At 34.8% G+C, this 19322-nt stretch overlaps 1 protein-coding gene across 3 annotated transcripts in view; it reads left to right on the forward strand.

The window, feature by feature from the left end:
• LOC149789824 (uncharacterized) overlaps positions 1-18122 on the forward strand; it is an 85141-nt gene extending 67019 nt beyond the window's left edge. For all 3 annotated transcript variants that reach the window (XM_089971817.1, XM_089971818.1, XM_089971816.1), the window contains exons 5-6: positions 3223-3253; positions 17543-18122. In XM_089971817.1, the coding sequence (XP_089827943.1) occupies positions 3223-3253; positions 17543-17562 (51 nt within the window). In that variant the 3' untranslated portion in view covers positions 17563-18122. The remainder of the gene's footprint in view (positions 1-3222; positions 3254-17542) is intronic.
• Positions 18123-19322: the final 1200 nt, after the last annotated feature.

The following is a 19322-nucleotide window of genomic DNA, read 5'->3' on the forward strand; positions in this document are numbered from 1 at the left end:
GTTTATATGAAGAGAGGTGTCCTCTTTAGAACTTGTAAATTCTGTCTTAAACAGAAATGTAATTACAAATATATCTGGTGTTTCTCCACTATTTAAACAGGCTCATAAGTTAATATTTCATACAATAAATCAGCCTCTTTCTAAATAGGGAATAATGTTGGTAATATAAAGCTCGTGGCTAATTTAGTTCATGAAGTCCAAATATCTATACTCGAATTCTTAGGCAAAGTTTAAGTGCTTTTGAATTGAGAAATGTATAATTCAAATTCTGGGTTGCAACACTGAGTGATTGTTTACAATAAAGTCAAGTATGACACAGCGTATATTTTTAAAGTGTCATAGCTTAATGTCAAGCAATATATTAGATTAGTAACAGAACCTCTTAGCTTCTTTAAAAGAAGACTTTGAAACATTGTCAATATAAGCTCATAACTGTTTCTATGCAACAATAAATCCACTTTCAGATATTTATGAACATTTAAAAATATATCAAGGAATTAATTGATAACTGTAAAGTATATTATGTTGTTGTAAACTTGTAGAGAAGATACCTACGCAGGCTCAGATTTAGCTTGCAAGTGTTTCCTGTGGCACTGAGCTCAATGGCTGACTATTATCAGCTAGGCACAACTTGACCTTTCTTGTGTTGTGATGAAGACATGGCAAACATAATGTGAACAATAGCAGGATGCAGAAAATTTCTCAGTGTGGCATTTGTTAATTCTGCAGTAGAAATTGTTTAGATTTTGCCAGGATGGAAATTTTCCTTATTGGGGTTAATCTAGCATGGCATAGATACGGTGCCTCTTATACATTCCTTGCCACCATTTCAGAGGATCCTGAAAAATTAATAGGCTGGGCAATTAAACGTTTCAGTTCGATGACCTCTTCAAAATTGTTATTGAAAGTGAGTTCCATGTTCTCCGACAGTATATACTCAGTAATTAGAATATTCTGATGAGTTGGCATGGTCTCCATCTTTGTAATAACAGTTGTTCCCAGCAAACATTGTCTGAATCCTTTGCTTTCTGCAGGTCCCTAATAAAGGAGTGCAGCTAGTAAGGTTTATATTCATGTGGGAACTTACAAGATATGTGTGACTAACATTATAGAGTAGTAAAAGGCACCATAGGAATTCCACCTGCTCCAGCTGAAAATTGCTTCCTTCCTCCTGTATGAATTATTTTCTGCATAATCTAACTGCTGCAGGGTTGAGTTCTGAAATAGACAGTTGAGAGTTATGTGGTTGTTTAATCTAATGAAGACAACACTGGAAATTGGTTGGTCATCTTTCCCAAAATGTTTTGAAGCATTAGACAGGGACTTTAACACTGGGGCAATGCCTTTCATTATCCTAAGTAATGGTTGCGTTTGATATCAAGAGTTCAGCTTGTTATGTAAATGCATTATCAAACACAATGGAGCAAAACATAAACTCTGAGCTCTTATAGTGGCTTCGTCATAACATCCCCAGAGTTTCATCTACTAGCAACATATTGCACTAGGCAAAGAGGTTGGAGACTATCTGTCATCTGATGATCTTTGAAGGCCCAGAAGATAATACACCTGCCATCTTTGTAGATTCATTTCATCACTGGCACAAGGTTAAATGATATTATTGAAACACTGCATATATAAAAAGAAGCATTTTCTTTCACCAGTTTATTAATTCGGTGATGAAAGGGCAAGGAGACGAAATTGTTTCTGTACAATATCAATAGTTTCCAGATGACATATTTTTGATGGACTATTTTAGATGATTAGCACATAGGGCAAGTAAAAATAAACCAATGTATTTGGGAGTCAAGAGGTCAAAGGTCAAAGTTGACGTGACTGAACTAAGAACTCTAATTATGTGCAAAACATTATGTATTCTACTAAAAGGAATGTTAAACGCAGGGCAGGCATACAATGTACCATTCATATTAACAATGTGGCACTGAATGACGCTTCAAATAGTCGAAGGTCTTAACATTTAGACCAAGGTCAGAATGGGGAGCAAGCGTGTGAAAGACGAACTGTGTTAGCATCATAATGAATCAACCCATTAAGGTGAAGAAAATGCATCAAAGAATTTAGGAAGTGAATGTTAATTCAAAACTTCAAGGAAAACCTTAACCATGTCTTTGCGATGGCATTCTCACTGGTGCCAGTAAATTAGACATATATGTCTCACCCAAACCGTTTGCTCAATGTTTACGCAATAAATGTGTACTTAATAGGAAAGTATGCCAATTAGCTTAAACGTTTTACAAAATGTGCAGGTAAGATGCATCTGTATGGGTGTTTCTAGCATTAAGATGAATATTATAAAACTAATACTAGGGTGAGAATTTTATGTAAGCTATGGTTCATATACCTGCTAAAACTGAAGTCAGAAGATACACAAATTTTGCCCAAAATTTGTGTTTAGGTCATTTTGGGCAACATGGTAGGACATCAGTGTTTTTACTATTGTGTCTGGCATGGTGTAAAATGTAATAATATAATATATTTATACCAGATAAATTGAATCATGAGATGAAATAGGTGAGATAAACGAACGCTAAGTACTACTAGTCTATGGTGGCCTTCTTTATCTCCTTCAAACCTTTTTTACTTAGGTAACAATGCATCTTCATGTAATGGAGTGTCAAAACCAAGACCTCTTGCATAAATCCTCCCACTGGTTTTCAACTTCAATGACCTCAGAACCCTCCAGTTTACACAATACAGTAGTAAGATAGTTTATAACCAATTTTGATACTGACTTATTTTTGATATGATGGTGATGGGGTTCACAGTTCACAAAGTAGAGGGAGCTATGGTTGGTAGAGTATCAGACTCACCCAAGAGTTACAGGTTTGATTACCATACAGGCTAGTCAGGGTAGACCTTCCCATTGAGCCATTGGAAAGGTACTTGGGCAGTGGGCTAGCTACTTCCCAAGCAACGCCGCAACTACAAGGGGGCGCAGGCCTGGTGGAAACCTAAACTCCCCATTCAGCAACCTTTTAATCAAGGGGGCCCTTAAAAAGGTTATGCGAAAGTCGGGGCAATACTTTATTGCTGTGCTACTACACCTCGTTTTCGTATTGGTATAGCCAATAATGTGTTCAGTATGCTGTTAAAAGCCAGAAAATCAAATTTTCAACAATCATGAAGTACAGACTTTATATATATATACATATAAACTTATGTCCAATTAAAAGTGTCTCTAATGATACTCTTTCTGTGTTTCAGGAAGGCCAGGGAGAAGATCGAGGAGATAATGGTAAGCAAGCGAAAGTGTAATATGTTGCAGTGTTCATAGCAGCAGTCGGCATTCGTTTCCATTAATGTTTCGTTAAGTCATTTTACTATTATAAACGAAACAAGAATCGTCATTCAGTTTATTACAGTTCCCAATGCATATAATATGTAAAATAAACAGCAGTAAGATAAACATAAACCAGGGATGAACTGTGATAGATTAGGAACTTAAAATAGTGCTATACATTGTGCGAATGTCACGGGACAAAATTATTTTGATAAGATATTGAAACACGTGAAAGAACAGATGTAAACTAAAATCAGTACCATAGTCCCCCTCTTGAACGAACTACCCTTGACTATTGACCAACCGCTTTGTACGTCCCGAATCCCTTGACACTGACACGCTTGTGTTCAAAGGTACCCCTCAAGAAATGACCGCTTCTCTAACGCGACCAGCCGCCAGCATATTAGTACTGTTATTACCTTCGTAAACATGGTATCATAGCCTTTAATGCTTCTCTCACTTAATGAAAAGAAGTGTAAACACAATAGGATACCGGAATATGACCAATGAACCCCGGCACCAGATAACTTCGTTTAAAATACATGCCAGTTTTGTTGAAATGCAAGAGAAATCGTTTTCATACTAGTATAGCTGGTAACATAGCAAATAGTTTTCATTGTGGTATAGTTGGTAACAGGAAATCATTTTCATAGTGGTTACAGTTAGCAACATAGCAAATCTTTTTCATAGTAGTATAATTGGGAACATAGCGAATCGTTTTCATTGTGGTATAGTTGGAAACATAGCAAATCGTTTTCATAGTGTTATGGGTGATAACATAAAACATCGTTTTCTTAGTCGCTTAGATGGGAACATAGCAAATCTTTTTCATAGTGGTATAGTTGGTACCAGCAAATCGTTTTGATAGTGGTTATAGTTGGTAACAAATAAATCGTTTTCATAGTGGTATAGTTGGTAACATAGCAAATCGTTTTCATATTGGTTATAGTTGGTAACATGGCAAATCGATTCCATAGTGATTATAGTTGGTGACATAGTAAATCATGTTCATAGTGGTATAGTTGGTAGCATAGCAAATCGTTTTCATTGTGGTAAAATTGGTAACATAGCAAATTGTTTTCATGGTGGTACAGTTGGTTACATGGCATATCGTTTTCACACTGCTATAGTTGGTAACATAGGAAATCGTTTTCATAGTTGTATTGTTGGTTCCATAGGAAATCGTTTTCTTACTGGTATAAATGGTAACATAGAAAATAGCCTTCATTGTGGTTCAGTTGGTAATATAGCAAATCGTTTTCATAGTGGTATCGTTGGAAACATAGCAAATCGTTTTCATAGTGGTACAGTTGGTAACATAGCAAATCGTTTTCATAGTGTTTTTGTTGGTAAAGTATCAAATCGTTTTCATTGTGGAATAGTTGGTAATATAGCAAATCCTTTTTATAGTAGTATAGTTGGTAACATAGAAAATTGTGTTCAGTGTTTTAGTTGGTAACATACTTGTATAGATGGTAACATAGAAAATCGTTTTCATACTGGTATAGTTGGTAACATAGAATATCGTTTTCATAGTGGTATAGTTAGTAACAGCAATAAGTTATTATAGTGGTATAGTTGAAATAATTTTTAAAATACGTCGGCGGACTTCAAACTCCGATCTGGTATTTAACATAACCAACACAGAAAATAATCGATCCGCCAATATGTGGCAATTCCATAAAAAATAATGATGATATCAGCAAGCTCGACCAATCCTGAGTTAGGATCAACTCTCCAACTGCAATTACAGTAAAATAATTTGCTCTTGCACAATTACGAGTATATCCAAGCTGGCCAAATATTAGATCAAATTCATTTGGCAGATTGCAAGCAAATACTTTGCTGGAATTTCGTATAAAAAAAACAAGATGGAACTCTTGATTGGCAAGTTATTAGTATTTATACAGGTAGTTATCAAATTAAACAAATAAATTGTGAATGTCAGCGCAGAATTAAATATACTATTGAAAGTGAATCTATGGAAGCTATCACTGTTCACGAATCAACGTTGTCATCAGCGATATAAATAAATTCGCTAGATTCTGCTGTAGATACATATCAATCGTCGATTAAAACCGTATTAGGATGACAAGAGGTTCCACCTGTTCAGCAAGGACCACCAAAACCAAAGAGAGATGATTTTTCCACTAACCAAATAAGCATTATAAAACTTCCAGAATATCGAAATAGGTATCAATGGTGTTACAGGGATAAATATATTCTTTCTGTTGGTAATAGATTTCCTATAAACACCAATATCAAAACTTCCGCTGATACTTTTTTATGAATTTGAGATTAAAGCATTAGCTGATAAAATAAAAAATGCAACATTTAACTATATCCACGAAATTGATACAGTTATTTAAAAATTATATTCTGGAGTATCATATTAACGATCTAACAAGGCAAATTATTGAAGGCAACATTTAACTATATCCCCGAAATTAATACAGTTATTTTAAAATTATATCTTGGAGTATCATAATAACGATGTAGCAAGGCAAATTATTGAAACAATCAACATTCAAATCAAATTGTATTAGATCTTGAGTATGCTAATCAAATTATATTAGATCTTGAGTATGCTAATCAAATTATATTAGATCTTGAATATGCTAATCAAATTATATTAGATCTTGAGTATGCTAATCAAATTATATTAGATCTTGAGTATGCTAATCAAATTATATTAGATCTTGAGTATGCTAATCAAATTATATTCTCGAGCATGCTAATCAAATTATATTAGAGCTTGATTATGCTAATCAAATTATATTAGATCTTGAGTATGCTAATCAAATTATATTAGATCTTGAGTATGCTAATCAAATTATATTAGATCTTGGGTATGCTAATCAACATATATTAGAGCTTGAGTATGCTAATCAAATTATATTAGAGCTTGAGTATGCTAATCAAATTATATTAGATCTTGAGTATGCTAATCAAATATCAGATCTTCAGTATGCTAATCAATTTATATCAGATCTTGAGTATGCTAATCAAAATATTGTTGTGGTAATAAATACTAGTACTTATGTTGTACGAAATATTTATTAAAAAATCATTAGGCGACTATTTGCTAATCAATATAAAATAGCTGAAGCAGATTGAATAAATATTTTACTTCCAGGATTTCAAAACTGCGAAGTAAGAACTTAGTCACTAATATTATCACTGAAAACTTTCCTAAAATTATCGAGTCATGGAGAAAAATGGCGCCTCCTCCAGGTTTTCTCAAGTATAACAATGATCCATACGGAGTAAATCGTCATATTTCCCTAGCAATTGTAAATATACCATTGCAGTTAATCTTGTATGTGATGTAATTTATCAATTAGATCTTGAAGGATATAGCCAGGCCCAGCAAGGATATATTCTATATACATTTACGCCTCAAGTTTCGTCCTGCATATTTGTTTGTATAAGAACCCATTATTCTGGTCTATCTACGATGTCATAATTCGTTATTATCAAGGATACATGTAAAACTTACTGACCAATCCGGAAACGTTCTTGATTTGAGAAAAGAGATTTTGAATATAAATATATAAGTAAAGTCTTAACGATTCCAATCATAAGGATCTTTTCGTTTTACAAATTAATTATTTAATCAAAGGGGTATTATATAATGTATCAACACGTGAGAGTTTTTATATATAACACATATCTACTTGAATGTGCCGTTATATCAATGTTGACATGGTCCCCATTAAGGCAGAACAATTTAATGTTAATATAATTATTGATGAATACGGCGATGAAGATATTTGGTTAACGGAGGAACAGTTAGATGAATTGCAGCGAAAACATATTATTACGATTATGTGTGATAGAGATCAGATTCTGAGTTATGCACATTCTGTTATTGAATTTGATCGGCTTAACAAATATCGTATTCAGAATAAATAATATTTTCAGAATAAAAAGAAAAATCATGTCTTCACTGATTGTCGAATTTGATGTGGTAAATGATACTTAAAACAATGAAGATCAGATAGATTTTATTATTGGATGGAGTAAGTTATAGATAAAATATTGAAAATCTGTCAGATTTTATAATTTGATGGGGTAAAAAATGCTCAGAATAACGAAAATCGTACTGCAAACAGAAACTTACATAATACATAATACATATCATTATCAGAATAAATATCAAGATCAGAATAAATATTATTATCAATAATTCGATTTAGAATAAAAAACATCTACTTTCATCAAATTGATGGGTATATTACCGATAACATTTCATATTATCGTACAATTCCATCAAATAGATATGCATATTACACATAATTTTTCAGATTATCAAGCAATTTTACTAATTTGATGGGGTAAATGCTACTAAATTAATAAAAATCTCATCGAAAAAATTATGTAATAATAATTCATGAACAAATCTTGTATACTTGTAACAAAATTATTCTGGTGATTTTTGTTAATTTAGTGGAATAAATGGAACTAAAATAATGATTATTAGACTGATTTCATAACTTGATAGGGTAAATGATATTAAAATAATGAAAATCAGTTAGATTTCATAATTTGATGGGGTAAATGGTACTAAAAAAATGAAAATCCTACTAAAAAGTATGTAATAATAATTACATCATACGTATTATGATCTGAACCAATATTATTATCTTATTCTTCATTGATTTCATTATTTGATTGGGTAAATGATACTAAAATGATGACATTATGACTGACTTTCATTATTTGATGGGTAAAATGATTACAAAAATAATGAAACTCCTTGTTTAAAAAGTAAATCACATGATAAATATAATCTGAGTAAACATTATTATCAGAATAAGCATACTCTGGAACAAGGTTATTATATTATTCTTCACTGATTTCATAATTTCATGGGGTAAATGATTATAATATAATGAAAACCGGTTAGATATATAATTTGATACTGAAAACAGAAAATTACATAATGATGATAATAATAATAATAATAATAATAATAATAATAATAATAATTATAATAATGATAATAATAATAATAATTCTTGACAAATTCAATGTTTAAAATTATCATCTGAATAAATATTTACTTTCACACTCACTGGCCATGGCAGGGACCCCAGTTGCCATAACTTTCATTTTCACCAGTCTCACTAGTTTCACTTTCACAATCCACTGTAGTGACGTTGTTACTAAAGTCACTGACAGCACTTTCACTTTCACGAAAGAAAGTTTTTATTTGTTATTTTCACGATCTGACATAATCTGTCTTAATTGTCTCACACTTGTATTGATAATGCTTTTTCTTTCATATTCGTGAGATATTTCTGATAAAAAATTTTCCAATCGCGCGTGAAAGTGAGACGAATTTTTCAACGTCTATATCTTTGCCAAAGATTGTAACATATACTGCTGGATGAGCTTTATAAACATAAACTCTGCTGGTAGTGTATATCTATCCTCCAATTTTCGTCTTCGTAATGATTAAAAATCACAAAGAAACATTTTCAGGATAAGTTGAATATTTTTAACGTCAGGTTCTAATTTAATTGCAGAAATGATAACATTAATTTTTTCAAAATTCATTATATAGTAAATATTTATATAAAATAAAAATTATTTACAGCAATGTATTAAGCTATTTACAGCGTATACACAATCTTCAATCTAAGGACGCACAACATAGAACTTACATCATCTAACTTAATTCTAAGGACGGCACAATACATATAGGGAGCCTTCTGTACGTTCAACAAACTGCCCCTCCCCATTAATCAACTCCGGGAGTATGCAAAAGAGCATCCACCACTGGGTGACATGGTGGGAAGGAGTACAATTTCATTTGAAGTTCGAGTTTGTCGTGGACCACCGCTTTTATCATGAAACTTTGCGATTATGGCCCTGCCATCGACAAATTTGTCAAGCATGTGATTAGAACGCCAGACCTCGAGTATGAGATTCCAACACGCTAGCACTGCGCCACGGACCCACTGAAATACGTTTCGGAAATTATTATAGCGTTACCTATCCTGGATTACTATAAATAATCATTACAATGACTAGCTGCAGTGTGGATTTATTTCGATTAACAGAAGACACTGTATAAACTAATTGCGCATTATATTTATCTTTTTGACTAAGTTAAGGATAAAATACATTATTTCTGTAAAATGGAGATATATAGAAATAACTACTCCATTACTAAAGCGGGCGATTCATTTTTTTGGCTTTTCTAATTTATTGGATATGAAATTAGAAGGTATAAATATCCTTTCACTAATTTGAACTATTACAATTTTATATTACTTCACTGATACAAATTATGACACAGATATTTTAATTATTGTATGTAATTAGTAACGATGACAAAAATAATAAATCATCACACCAGTTAGTCATGTAGTAACAAGCGAGAGAAATGCGTGATTACTCTACCGGAGAAAGATTTCTTTGACAGAGTTATCTCCTTTCACAATACTGAATATTATGATTTGTTTATATTTTTTCGAACATGCAAGTCTGGTAATAATATATGTGACATATAGCGCTTGATTCAGAATTAACCAAATATAGTTTAGCGTGAAATAATGCGCGAGATAGTTTCAGAAACTTCTATAGACAACATTTGGAATATGTGGAGACCAGATGATTTCATAGTTGCGAGTAGGAAGAGAGTTCGTAATACACTTCAACAACAATTATTTTTGTTACATATATCAATTTTTTCAAATCTACCCGTACTATCGTGTTATCGCTCAGCAGATACTCGACAACAAAATATAGACGTTGATATATTAGGATCGTCAGAGAAGCAAAATCTTGTATGAAATGATATTGTTTTAGTTCCTGTCAGTGTTGTTGAGAGCGCGTTAATTATGGACAAAACTACATGGATGCTAGGATACGCAATGACGATTCATTCATCTCAAGGATTAACTATCTCCATTTCGGTTGTTTGGATTGCTGATGATTGTATCGAATGGTCAAACTTAGTTAATCTCGCAGTGTCTCGAGTTACAAGAATATCTCAGCTGGGTTAGTTTATCATAGACTTTACAAAAATAATAATCAAACTCAGGAAATTAACGACGATATAGCAAGCAAAAAATTAGTATGAACTATGTGGGGAAAAAACGTGACTTTGACCTTGGCGCTGAATTTATCATGACACTGAAACAACAAAAAAATAATCATCGTGTGAGCTTTAACACAGTACTATTGTGGCTGTATTCAAATAATAAACCAAGAAAATTTACCGTATATAGAATTAATGGTAGTGTTGGTCACACACGTGAAAATGTGATGCTGACCTGTCTTGAATGTAATCGACGTCTAGGCGCTAGTTCATAAATGTGAACGCGGTGATAATTGTTGTCTTCAGGAATTACTTGCAATTGTTCGCGTACGTTGAGGAGCATTTGAATTTAATCTGTAGCTCGCAGGTCTACCCGTGGATCTTCCACACTGGAAATGTTATGTGTCGTCACACTCCAAATAGGATCAGTCGCTCTTGTTGTACCACCTTCAAGTTCACCAGGTCCATATAAACGTCTTACGGTCACATTACCTAGAACTAGTTGTTTTAAAAAGTCATGTCGATGAAATGGTATATTTTTAGTGATCGCATTAATAGGTTTCATAAAAATTGCATGTGTAATCTCATTATCTACCGCAGGTAACGCACTTGGTTGTCTTTCAACCCATTCACGAGACCTCATATCATTTTGAATTATTTTCTTTGCATGATGATATCCAAATAACCGCTCAGCAAGTGTTCGATTAAATTGCTCAACAATGGCCTGATCACGATGAATTGTGGTATGTCCTCGTCTGATTTTAACATTATGTTTTTTCATCAAAGATGATACTGCACTAAGAAATTTCTTGCCAGGGTCAGTTTGTTGTAAATGTCGTCATCGCAACGGTTATGGTTGATAAATTCATTCAAAAGCGGATACAACTTCAGCTGCTGTTTTAGTTGATAGTGGTTATGCTTCTTTTTATCTGCTTGCAACTTCAATGACAGTTGACACGTATTTATATGTAACTGATTGACGTCTACGGATTTTGATAGTATCATGTGGTAAAGGCAGACTATCTGTTTGATGAACTTCATCAGGAGCGCTGACATCAAAATATATGTACTGATTTTTTAAGGTGGAGGTAGGTAATTTGCCATATTGCCTGTCGTGCTAACCATTTTACAGCAACATAACGTGTGACATTTGCTGCATGAGCAAGTTTACTAATAGCGCTCTACTCCTCCAGTACCATATTGGGCTATAATAATTCGATTCCATTATTTTATAATAATTGGTTCATTAATTACCGGCACTAAGTACAAGTTTACCAGTCATCGCAGATCATGCCAACCAATTAGCTAATGGGTCGCTGAGAGATTTTTTAAAATGGAATTCAACCAGTGAATCAACTTCACGTCTGCAATATATCGTTGTTGCAAATCTTTAATTGTATACGCTACATCATGAACACGACATGCTTGATTAATAGCATATATTGGATACTATCCAGGTCTCGGTTGATCTCGCTTTTCATGTCGGATATCAAGTCGGGTTCTAGGACCACAAAAATTATATCCCGGAAGGTGTTTTTCTCCAGGATATTTAGCCCATGGAGTGCCTGGTAATTTTCCCAATGAAGCAACCATATCACCATCTGTTTACATTGACTTGTCAAGGGAGATAGATTTATATATTTTTGTACCACATTTCACACAATTGCCTGTAGCCGCACGTTTTTTCAGTTTTTGTTTTTATTCTTGTTAATCCACTTGTTGGAATGGAATCTCTACATCGAACACAATATAAATCCATAATATTTGTTACATTTGTATAACATGGATGTCATTGATTTCTAAACGACACGAAAGCAAGAGCCAGTCAAACATCATCAAGCGCTGCCAAATTCTATCAGATCAATTAACATAGGCCCATCTGGGTCTGGGAAAACATACTTGCCACTCAATTTAATAATGAGATGGCTCAAGTGGGATAAGTTATGATTAGTTGCACCATCCGTAGGTAATCAGATATGTTACGATATGCTTAAAGATTTTAATGAAAACGTAATTTTTTTTTTAATGAAACGTTAATGATATTATTGGTTTAATCACTGATATTGATGAAGCCCCATTTTTAGACGACCTTGATGGATTTATTAATAATCTCGTAGTATATGATCATGTAATCCTGTGCAAAGAATCGAATCCAGCTTGTATTTTTGTTTTAGGTAGACACAAAAACACTGATGTTATATATCTTAGTGTAACAAGATAACCGGTTGGGATTTCCGAATTCGCAACATCACACTTTTGACGATGATTTAAATACAATGTTTAATAATGAATGATTTGAATAGGCAATTGATGAAGAATATGTGCGTGTATATATAATCCAAATATTGTATTAGTTAACATAAGGACACTCATACATATTAATGAAAAATGCAAGTAAATTACTTTACAAGGTACGAAGTCAAGGGGTGAACGGTTCACAGTGATTTCACTATGAAAAGATGGATATCGTTTACTCAGCTAGTAAACAATGTAGACTTTCGCTCATGTAGTAAAATGAATTCACTCAGATAGTGAAATAATGCACAAAAAAGGGACAGATATACAAATCATCTTTACAGTCCCGAAAGATGCAGTGGTTATTACGAACATCAAAATTAGCCCTCGGCTAAAAGAGTATATGTAAAGAGATACACTCCGTCATCAGCAAACAATATTGCAGCTCCACGGCTGCTACAATTCAGTTTAACAACTGACACGTTTAATTCCTGTGGTTGGTTTTACAGCTTGTACCACGCAGACCCCGATCACTCCGATAACTATGAACGTTCAGGCCTTTCTGGTCACTCTAGACACACTAGACACTCTAACCTTGCGACAGGAACGTGGTCGATTGTTTGGTCAAGTATCATACAAGTCGATTTAAACCCAAGCAACCGATCATCGCGGACTAGGCTCCGTTTGACTACTACAATAGTGCACCCCGTGTCTCGTAAACCAGTCACTTCTCGTCCGTTGTAAGTGCCATTTGCCCATGCCTCGGGGAAATACACGTGCCGATCGATTGGATTGCATCGCGACCGATCTCTGCACGCACCACTGGCTTGTACACCGCTTACCGTCGTTGGAAACATCGAGTTTTCTTTCTACCGACCGTCTGCCTTCACTGGCTACCGCGAACATCTGGACTGGTCCCTTCCACTTGGGACTATATGGGGAGATATCACCCCACTTCTTGCAAGTGAAACATTGCTTGTCCTTATGTCTTCCCTGGTTATACCTGCCAGGTTTTCCAGGTCCCCTGGGTTTCTGGACCTTGACCTGATATCCACCTTTGTTGTCTCGCGAAATGATGTTATGTGAACATCTCCGAGGTGGAGCAAATAAATCCGCCTGTGTGGCCATGTCATATATATATATATATATATATATATATATATATATATATATATATATATATATATATATATATATATATATATATATATAAAATCCCTCAAGAACAAACATAACTCCTTGCTGCAAGTTGTCAATAGTTGGTCTCGAAGCAAGAAATGGATAATACCTTCAAACGTCTTAACGACTTTACCATATTCCACCCATCGATGCAAGTAATTGCACGTCATACTGACGAACTGCGTAAATGTCTCACCTCTCTCGGGTTTGCTGTACGTAAAATTCATGCGAAATCCTTGTTATGTTAGCTCGTATTTCTTCAGAAGTGCATCTCTCAACGTAAGGTAATTCAGCGAATCGGCTGCGGATAAACGCGAACACGCGTCTAATGCTTTGTCTTTGAACAACCCGTTAAGATGAAGCGACCAATCTTCTTTCTTTCATTTTTGTACCGTGGCGTACTTTTCGAACGTATTTAGATAAGTATCCATGTTATCTGTATCGTCTTCAAATGGGGGCAATTTTGGACCTCTCATTTTAACGTCATGTTCCCCCTCCTTTTTAGTTTGCAATAGCTCAGAATTTCTTTGATATTCCCTCTGCCTATTTATTTCTTCTATCTCCAAAGCTTCTAACATTACTTGTTATTACATTTCTAACTTCCGATCTTCTACTTCTTTAAGCAATTATATCTACCCCCTTCTCTAATTATATCTTCTTCCTCTCTGCTTTCGTTTTCCATTGTATCCTTACCTTTTCGGCCTGTTTTTCTCATTCTATCTGCTCCTTCTCGGCCTGCTTTTCTAAGTATATTTTCTCCCACTCAGTCTGCTTTTCTAATTCTATCAATTCCTTATTGGTTTCCCTATCTTTTGTGTATCCCTTTCTTTTTCCTCTCCTTTAACCTTTGACGCTTTCCCTAGCCTTTTCTTCAAGAACATTTTTTAAAGGACTCCCCCTCATAGCCAAACTGTTTCCCCAGTTATACAAGTTCTTTCATTTATGACATTTCAAAAGTTTGGTGTGACCAATTTAAAGTGCAGCATTATGCAAAATACGAAAAAAAACACTATTTCAACAACCGTATTTTCCTTCTCTAAAGGCCACAACAACATGTAACGTATACAAAAAGAAAGTATTACTATGTGTATACTCAACCTCACTGTCTTGAAAACAGCGTCTGAAACACACAAAACAGCATACAAATATAATGAGACAATATTAGTGTTCCGTTAAATCCGAAATGATCCAACTTCTGACACAATTTTTAACAAGTTAACTGGGTTGGATTTTCGGATTCACAACATAACACTTTTGACAATGATTTAAATACAATGTTTAATAATGAATGACTTGAATAGGCAATTAATTATGAATATGTGCATATGTATACAATCCGCACAGACTTAATAATGAAAAATACAAACAAATTTCTTTACAAAGTACAAAGTCATAGGGTGAATGGTTCACATTGATTTCACCATGAAAATATGGATATAGTTTACTCACCTAGTAAACAATGTAGAATTTTACTCAGATAGTGAAATGATGAACAAAAAGGGACAGATACATTATTTTTACACTCCCGAAATATACAATGGGTTTTACGAAACCCAAAGTTAGCCCACTGCTAAAACGTTATATGCAAGGAGATATACTCTGTCATCTGTACACTTTATTTCAACTCAACGGCTGCTAAAGTTTACCTTAACAGCTGCTACGGTTAATTCATGTGGTTGGCTTTACAGCTTGTACCACGCCGACCCCGATCACTTCGATAACTTTGAACGCTCGGGTAAATCTGGACACTCTAGCCACTCTAGCCACTCTGGACACTCTAGACGCTATAAACAGTACAGATACTCCAGACCCTCTGGACACAACAGACACGCTGGATAATCCAGACCCTCTGGAAACTCCAGATGCTCTGGAGAGATCTACACACTCTGGACAGCCCTTCACAGCTCTACACACTCTGTACATTCTGGACAGCTCTACATGTTCTGTACACTCTAGACAGCTCTACACAGCTGAAAATATATCCAATACCGTGTACTGTACATGTCACGGGCATATAAGTTAAAACGTAATGATGTCATGCACGGTAGGGTATACAGATTACATTATCAGCACAATAATTACACAACAACAGGTTCAGAAGTAAACCTAAACCTGCTTGATATGAATCCTACTGGACTAAACATTTCTAAATAATGTATTATTATATTCCTAATAGTTATCCCTTTCTAAGTCGCAAACAATAATATAAATATGTGCGTGATCCTGCTTAAACCAAAGATACATAGCAAACGTAAATTAATAAATGTTCATACCTCTACAGCTGACGATGTGCAAGTTCTTAAAGAACACCGCTGACGGACATGACTATCCGTAACGTAAAGAGTTTTACCTACGGTGATCTATTTAAACACAGATATTGTCTGTGCACTGAAGGCATTCGCTTCTTGCCAAAGAAATCACTTCGCAATTCTTTTAATTCCTGGACAATTCCTCATTTGGTAAGACGTAGAATTTAAAATGCGGTTTTGAATTGATATTGTAAGTGATAATGATTAAGTTAGGCTTCAAGAGTTTATTACTGACACGGCATTCGAGTCCCGAATGATTTTTAGTGGGCTTTTTGATGGTTGTGGTAAAAAAAACTGACGTTTCCAGAACCAACACGTTTTGGCTCTTCAATACCTTACTTGTAGTGGATGCTCATGTATGCATTTAATTACGACAAGATCTTGTCGTGTCAAGATGTTTATTACTAACACCTACTCGCTGTATCCAGCTATGACGCTTAATGAAATATCGCATCAAAACACCCTCACGATTATTAGAAAGAACAGCAGTGGTTTTGTACAACACTAAAACAGTTGTTGGCAAATTGAAAGACACAGGTAAACCAATCGACTCGCACGTGGGATTTTGACATAAAATGTACTTGAATATGGTTGGGCCTGGAGTGTGAGCACTCCAGAGAGGTCTCATATCGAGTTCAATTGATGGATCCAAAAAAAACATTAAAAAGACCAAACGTATTCAATGTATAATTGGAAAAAGGATCACAGGCATGCTCTATATGTATAACTCCATATGGAGCGACATGAATTCACAAACACTGTAACGCTACGTATGCATCAGCTCATCATGTGATTGTGAATTGCAAAGCAATTCATTGATTCACTAATGGATTCAAATATTTCTTGATAGTACTTCTGCAGTGGCTAGAAGGATTTGCAATTCCTCCGGCTGGTTGTCTTGGAGAATCGATCCGTTCCTAGATATTGAAATACATTCATGAACCTTACAGGATCAGATCCACGGCATTACCTACCTTATAATTCACCTGGTCCTAAATACCATGTCACAGAATTAGGCAAAGAAATAACTTGGTTTTGTCTTAAAAACAATTAGACTATTTCTCGTTGTACATACGTACGTTATATAGGGTGAATGTGTTTTTCCAGGTAAGCGACATTATTACATGTACCTAGCCACAGATTACTTGTGTCAGGTATCATGACTAACATGAGGTGCACGGGTATTCTACCCCGACTTGTACTCACTCTCCTATGGATTTAAGTAAGACGAATCACGAAAAACCAGACTGGTCATTTTTGGATCACGTCAAGGAGTATACACTCTCCTATATTCTCCAGCCATAGGGGTAAGTGTTAAATTTACATTCTATTTATTTGATAGGCGAAGCTTATTCGGTTTGTACTGTGTTATCGCGTAATAATATTTATTACAACGCAGATTTTTAAAAGTGATATCATATATATAGAAATTATGCATAAACTATTATGTCCCATTTGGTTTTATTATAGCTGCATATGTGAATCTGTAGCTGCGTCTGCGTCTGTGCGTCTGTGTGTCTGTGTTGGCAGCTGTGACTGTGTTGGAAGCTGTTTCTGACTGTGTTTGAAGATGATTCTGACTGTGTTCGTAGCTCACTGTTATAATAGCTGTCTATTATGGTAGCTGACCGTGTCTGTAGCCGTGAATGTATATGAAATGTTATAGTGAATATAACTAGAGCGGTCCGAAGCTGTAAGAAGCAGTCTAAAGTTTCATGGAGTCATCTGGAGCTTCCAGAACAACGCTATCTGTTGTGATAGCATTATTATGCATCTTAGTCGTGATAAGATTATTGTGAATCTTAGCCATGATAAGATTGTTTTGAATCTTTAGTTGTGTCAAAGATTGTTTTGAATCTTTAGTTGTGTCAAAGATTGTTTTGAATCTTTAGTTGTTTCAAAGATTGTTTTGAATCTTAAGTTGTTTCAAAGACTATTTTTGAATCTTTATAATTTTGTTCTTGTTGAACAACATACTGTTTAAGGGGTAAGTGCAGTCCATGAGGGTTCTTGGATCTGCACTTCATTTTATTCAATATTTGTTTTGTTTATTTTCAATTGTAATTTTTTTTACATCATATATTTATCATTAACTCATTCATAAATTTCCATCTTTCTTACATTGTTTTAGGCTTGTTCATTTCGTCCAAAAACCCACTCGGTTACCATTCTGTGACATACCACATAGCATTATTTTCTAATAATTCCAACGGTGACTGTGACTGTCTTTTGTTGAATTGCATTGGTTGGTTTTATTTTTAACCTGATTAAATGGGTGGTGTCATTATTCAATAACTAATGGAAGTAATGGTACCGATCCCTTTGATTAATCTTGACTATACGTCTACTTCAAAAGTGCTATCACTTCGGGTCCACGATCAGGCACTCGATGGTCTAGTCCTTTGCATATGAGACCTCATTCATAATTCATGCGTATTGATGTTTCGAATAATCGCTAGCCAAATATGCAAATATAGTATTCTACAATGGCTTATAAAATGTATATTAACATGCCCTAAACGAACTTACACGTGATGTAATTTGTCAACAGTGCAGCACCAGATCCAATAATTTCTTTACATGGATCGTTTTGTAATAATTGAACTTATGCTAGTGGCCATCATGCGTCCAGTAAATACGTTCAGAGTATCAGCGACATCTTTTCTCATCAGTGGCTCTGCTAATTTTAATCTGTTTGCAACACCGACAATAGTTACCGCATATTTGTACGTGCTGAAACGACGTTGTCGTTCACGACCCTTTCGATCATGTGGAATAAAAAAGAGATCCAACGGATGCATCTCATTTGTTATTTCAATATCTAACAAATCCCCATGACGTTTTCATTGGCACGGGTGGTATATCTTTCACAAAGCTTGTTTGGCCAACCACGCTTGAGCAGCCCCATTGTTGACCATTTCCTGCACCTCCCAGTTTTTCAGTGGAAACTTCAGCTCTCCAATACCTGCGAGGGCTGTAATATATTTTGGACAAATGCTGCTTGTTTGTTTTTGCATCAGTGTTCATTCAGTGGCTACCAAGTGCAATCTTCTACTTAATACGGCCCATGATGATGCATATATCAATTAATTCTCCGACACCCGGTCTCTCAGAAGCATTTACGTCATGTGACATGCAAGAATAAAATGGTGTGTTTCTAAACACCACCGGGTCCGAGAAGGGGTGGTGGGGTGGAGTATCCAAAATCGTGCGTTTCGTGTTATATCGTGTTTTATTGCAGGTATGTTTA

This window comes from Sinohyriopsis cumingii, chromosome 10 (genome assembly GCF_028554795.1).
Source record: "Sinohyriopsis cumingii isolate HCF-2022 chromosome 10, ASM2855479v2, whole genome shotgun sequence".
NCBI classification, from domain to species: Eukaryota; Metazoa; Mollusca; class Bivalvia; order Unionida; family Unionidae; genus Sinohyriopsis; species Sinohyriopsis cumingii.